This window comes from Astatotilapia calliptera, chromosome 12, assembly GCF_964374335.1.
Source record: "Astatotilapia calliptera chromosome 12, fAstCal68.1, whole genome shotgun sequence".
NCBI classification, from domain to species: domain Eukaryota; kingdom Metazoa; phylum Chordata; class Actinopteri; order Cichliformes; family Cichlidae; genus Astatotilapia; species Astatotilapia calliptera.
The window spans coordinates 3,911,493-3,917,492 of NC_137433.1; the positions used below are offsets into that span (position 1 = coordinate 3,911,493).

Genomic DNA, 6,000 nt, shown 5'->3' on the forward strand with positions numbered 1-6,000 from the left:
TCTGGGTGCTAACTATGAGACACTCGAGTGTAGCTATATTAAGGGGAAGTCTCTGGGGCGAAAAAAAATCTTTCTAACTGCTGCTCTGACTTCATCGCAGCACTTGATGATATATAATGACACATATTTGTATCTGGAATGTTGCTGGCTTAAATCCATGCACCAGCTGCCAAAACACAGGCAGAGAAAATGAAGCAACAAATCTCAGTTTCCCTAACAACTACTGTCAAGCTCCTTGAGGGCAAGGGACTTAATTTCCCCATACTCCACCAGCGGTGCTACTCAGTAGCCAACGATCGAGGATGATTAGTGTGCAAAACTTGAGAAAACAGAGCCATGCAGGAAAACAGCAAGCAAAACATCCCTGGATACACAAAGAGACAGAGTCTTTGATATATGAACCCATTTTCCGCCAGAATCCCAGACCCCCTTGGCCTCCTGCCCTTCACACTGTTGTAATATCACTAAATCAACTAAACCTAAATCCCCCATTAGACTGAATTTAGAAACCCACGCTGCGGAACGGAAAACCCAAACAAATCTGTAAATTCATGTTAAAGCAGATGAACAGAAGGATTGTGGATTAACGAGAAGGGATTTGCCACTCCGACATCACTCACAGAGCAAATGGAGCAAATCAAACATCTTATTAATACGTTGACAGATGGATAATTGTGTCATTTTATTATCTCCTCACTTGTTCGATACACACAGGGAGACTTCTGGAGGGTATAAGCTGTAAAGCATAATTGTTTTATATCGCTGCTATGTCCACGAAATTGGCCTTCAGGAACTGAAAGAATTCCCCAAAGTTACTCAGACTAATATACGGGCTAATTTATCCTTCTTCTTAAAGTCGTGTTTCTTAAAAAGAGAAAAAAATAAGGGAATAATTTTCCTGACTCATGCGCAATGATTTCATTCTTTACTTAAAAAAGAAATAAAAACCACAGAAACTGTGCATGAGCTTTTCTCCTTTTCAACAGCCCACAGTAACAGATTGACTCTTTTTGAATCATCACTGAATCATACCCCCATTTAAAAAAAACATCATCATAAGTTGCCTGTGACAAAGCAGCACGGCTGTGTTTGCATAGTCGATTTGCACAGGTAAGTAAGCGGCTTTCCTGCGAGAAACGAGGGGATTCAAAGCGAATAAACACGGTGTAATCAAATGCGGCTGTGGCTGCAAATTGCTTTCGGCTGTAATGAAACCGGGTTACGGGGTAGCAGGCAAGACCACCACACAGCCTAAGCCTTTATCGAGGGAGCTCGATCCTATCGGCGCTGAGCTGGAATATCAACTGAGTGAGCTTAGAGTGGAAGTGCTCTGGGAGTAACCCATAACCTCAGGCATGAGTTACAGACTAGAATGGGACAATCAAACAGCAGTAACCCAAAGGTGACGTAGATTTTATGAAACACATTCACCCTGAAGTGCATCAGAGAGCAGACACACACACACACACACACACACGAAAAAAGATTACAGGGAGATTTGAAAGCAATGAGATTAAACACAAGTAAATATTGCTATGTTGGCCATATGGGCTCACTGAACCCGGGGAGGGTGGAATAAATAATGACGGTGAAATCCTAATGAGACCGACTGTATGGCCTGACATAAACACAACCGTGCTGGCCATCAGTCACTTTAAAGAGGTCAGGAGGACCACACGCTCGCTCTCCAGAGGGTGTGCCAGCTTATCGGAGCATAATGCAATAAGTCAGAGCTATTCCCTGACTGCCCCCCCCCCCCCCCCCACCCCATAATTGATGAGTAATTAGCACAGGTAGAGTAGGTCATGAGCTCCACTCAAGCACGCGGTGAGTAGGTGAAAGAATGACTCATGGACAGACGATGTGATGGTTCCGGTGGGCACACACCGCGGAGAGGCCATTTCACTCTCAGTGATGCAGCTAAAACAAATGTCATTAGCGTTGTCACTTACAGCAAACAATACACGAAATTAGCACTAAGTCAACACTCTGATTTCATTTACCACATGCACAGAAATCAGAGGCACAAAAAAAACCCCTATCTGTGCTCATCTCTTCTTCTAATTGTACCAGATCCACTAACATCATTTAATAAGCGCAGGCCATTTGCATGCAAATCAGACCAATTATCAACAAGTAGCTGGTATGTGAGTATCATTTCACATTGAGCTGTATCATGCCTCATTTGCGTAGCCTTGAAACATAAGCTTCTGTGCAGCGCACAGTGTTCTTTCTCTGTGTTCACTCAACACAGAGAATTATTATAGCTAGTAAATGTGTAAAACTAAAATTGGATAATTATCTGGCTTCGCCTCGCTCTCACAGAGGCAGCGTTTATTTACTGTAATGTTTTTATTAAGATAAACCCTCAAAGGATAAATCTAACCTCATCTCCCACATCAGAGACAGATGTCCAACTTGTGAACTAAAAAGACGTCTTACAGCATCACAACACGTGTTACTTTTCCCAGAAGTCATTAAGTGCAGCGCACTTCAAAGTCTTCCAGCCATCAGAAGTGGCTGCCATGCAGCACAGAGGGCAAAGGTGCTTTTACATACAAAATCACATGGAGATGAATGAGGAGAATGGGCAGCAACACACAAGTTTATCTGGGGTGAGTGCCGCTTGTGAAATTTAGCCTGATTAGCCAAAAAACTCTGCAGTGTCATTAAAGCATCATTATTCTTCTCATATAAGTTCATTCCCAACAATATTTCAGGGATCGCCCTTGCACTCCTATCTGCTTTCCCGCCTGCTTTAAGTACCATGAAGCTAAATGGAATTGCAGGATAATCACAGATGACCCTGACAGGTTAAACTTGTTAATAGCTGGGCAGTGGAGAATTGATTATCAGCTTCAAGTGAGTGAATCCTACATTCAGAATAGACAACTGGTTAAGATTTTATGCTGCAAACACGCAGTCCACCATTATATTGAATAAGAGCTATGTAGGAGGCATGACTGATGACTGATTAATAGCCACCATAGTTAAGCTTACATAGAAAGGTGTGATTGGATCCACGGCCTCTCAAACGAGGCCATCATCTTAAAATACACAGACACCAGTGAATATTAGGTATATATTTTTAAAGGTAGTTATTTATATACAGTACCATCCTCAGAATGAGCCATAAAAAAGCAACAACAAACCTGCCTCATCAGTCTGCCTAATATCCCACAGGGAGCTATGTTTCATTTGTCATTTTGAATGTAATGAGATAAAGGAGCTAAATAAAGGAGGGTGTCACAAGGGGACCTCCTCTCTTCCTGAAATCACTGCTCTGACATCTGACATAGCTACCACATGGTAATGACAGCAGCAGAGTTATCAGCACGTGGTGTGTGAGCCTCCAACACACGAATGATGTAATAGGCAGTTTATCAGAGGTCGGAGTGTCAAGAAAGCAGAAAACAGAAAAACGCACAAACCAGATCCAAACCTGTCCCACCAAAGCACCTGTTTATTCTCCAATCATATGCTGGCTCTCTGAAGCAAGTAATTTTCAAGAAACAGGTGTGTGTGTGTGTGTGTGTGTGTGTGTGTGTGTGTGTGTGTGTGTGTGTGTGTGTGTGTGTTGTAAACACTTTCATGACAAGGACTCCAAACAGACACACATCAAAGCGAGCACTGATCACCTTGAGGGATATCCTCTCATCTACAAATATCAGACGATTACAAGAGTAATCCTCATCCATCTCATTACCGCCATCTCAAGTAAATTGGCTACAAATTGGACTAGTCCTTCATGTTGCTGGTGAGTGGGTGAGGACCCACTTACACGCACACACGCGCAGACAGACACACACACACACACACTCTTGACACATGATGAAGAATGCAAACACACAAACAGTTAACGATCCGCTTCCTCCTTACCTCCAGACGGTCCAGGCTGATGAAGCTGGCGATAGCAAATCCATCAATGATGTCCTCCTCCTGCGAGCTGGACTCTCGTCTCTTTCGCCGCGGGGGGCGCGAGACTCTGGCGGCGGCCGCGGGGTGCGGAGCTTTTTTACCGGGCAGGGAGGCGGCGTCCCTCCCCGGACTGTGTCCCTCCCTGTCGGAGCAGGAGGAGTTGGGGTCGGGGCTGCGGGCGTCTCTGCTCCCAGCCTCCCGCAACCTCCGCACTCTCTCCCGCTTGGATCGACATCTCCGACCCTGCTTCAGTTTCCCATCCATGCTGTCAGAGAATTCTCCCAGAGTCCGAAAGAAACAGCAATATTACTCCACAGCTCGCGCAATATCAAATAACACACGCGCACGCACGCACACGCAGACACACACACTGGACTGTGGATCGTAGCCTGCGCTGCGCTATAACGTGGAGACAGCGCTGCGTGCAGGGCTCTGTAAATAACGAGGCGACCGTAGCCTCACAACAGTGGATGACCTTGAGTATAAACCTCGCCAATCTCCATTACGATAAGCAAACGTTCCAAGTATCCCCGCGCAGGCGAGCGACTGGGTGAGAGTGAGCGAAGCGACGCGGATCCGCACGCTATTCTGTCACGAATCTGCGCCGTGTCGACGCGCTGGCCGCTAAAGCAGGTGCAAAAAAACGGCGAAACGCTCAAAATCCGCGCACTGCACTCGTCTCGTAACTTTTGTGGCATCTCAGTAATAACGAGCGGCGTTCAAAGCGGGAGCTCGCAGCATACTGCAGACAGCGCAGAGAAATCATGTCGCTGCCCGTTGTTGTTTTCCACCACCCCAATCCATGATCCAAGTCTGGCAAGAAAAAAAAGAGAGAGAGAGACAGTATCGGGACAGTATCCGTCCGAGATAATGCTGATAATAAACGCCTGGTAAACGTGTCGATAGAAGCTGTCGAATGAGAGAATAATCCCGCGGACGACGCTTTGACTTTTAAGCCATATTCCTCTCCGCTCTGCGCTTCAGAAGCAAAGGATCCGAAGTCTGAGAGCTACTTAGGCTATGCGCAGTGTTTCCTAAATGACCCGAGCCGTCCGGATAAGACAGACATCCAAACTCCATAGGGCAACGAAGCGGTCTATTCCAGTTTAGATAACGTTGAGTTTCCCTACAAACCTCCACTCCAGTCCGTCCCTCAGTTGCTCAGTGGCTCCTGGTATTTTCTGTTCGCATAATAAGGCTTTGATAAGTGTCCTTAAAGCGACAGGAGTGATTAAAATCTCTCTCTCTGCCCCCTCCCCTCTCTATCTCTCATTCCCTTCATCCGAAATTAAGATACGCAGTCAAGCTTCAGAGAACCCACATAACTGACGTATTTCCGCCACCTCTGGCCTACAATTTACCATAGGAAGGAAGCGTGTGTAAAAAAAAGAAAGCCAGAGAGAAAGGGAAAATCATTCTCTCTCACTGTTGGGTACACTTTGTCATACAAGGCACTATTTTAGTCTGTCTGTCTGCCGGAGCTGATGCCACATCATGCCGTTTCCCGCTGACGGTTTGCGCTGTCTCCCTCTCACACACTCTCATCTATCAGGTTCTGACAGCTTCTCCATTCCGAGCATGCTGACTCTCCCCCCCCCCCCCCCCTCTCCCCCACCTCAACCCCCAACTCTCTAAATTCACCAGCAGACAACAGAAAGTGCAAAGCTGTAAAGCTGCGTTTCACTGTCGCATAAAGGTCAGAATTTCATGAGTGCACTGTAATAAAATATATATTTGAAATATGGGTTTGTCATATTTACCCTGCCCCAAACCTTTTTGTAAAGCCTGAGCAGGACTGCTGTGTCTCTGCAGAGTGAGCACTTCCAGGGGGTTCCTGAGGGAATTCCAGGGAATCCTGTGCAAAGTGAAACTGCTTAATTTATCTGCTTTCTATCAGGAGAAATCAGGGCAATGACATTATACAATCACTCCACTGTGTAATATTTTTTTCAGTTAAAGGTTTCACTGCCCTTACTGTGACTGTAACACCACCCAAACTGTAACAGAGACTTTTGCAAGCCTTTATAAATGTTTATTTTCTCCCCTGCAGAGCCATCAGGTTGTGATGCAGACGTGTAGGAA

At 45.7% G+C, this 6,000-nt stretch overlaps 1 protein-coding gene across 13 annotated transcripts in view; it reads right to left on the reverse strand.

The window, feature by feature from the left end:
* fbrsl1 (fibrosin-like 1) overlaps positions 1-5,199 on the reverse strand; it is a 285,663-nt gene extending 280,464 nt beyond the window's left edge. For 11 of the 13 annotated variants that reach the window (XM_080309339.1, XM_080309338.1, XM_026188505.2 and 8 more), the window contains exon 1: positions 3,880-5,198. In XM_080309339.1, the coding sequence (XP_080165465.1) occupies positions 3,880-4,182 (303 nt within the window). In that variant the 5' untranslated portion in view covers positions 4,183-5,198. Of the gene's footprint in view, positions 1-3,879 lie in introns of all 13 variants that reach the window. The other 2 variants (XM_026188504.2, XM_026188506.2) reach the window with 1 other exon arrangement.
* Positions 5,200-6,000: the final 801 nt, after the last annotated feature.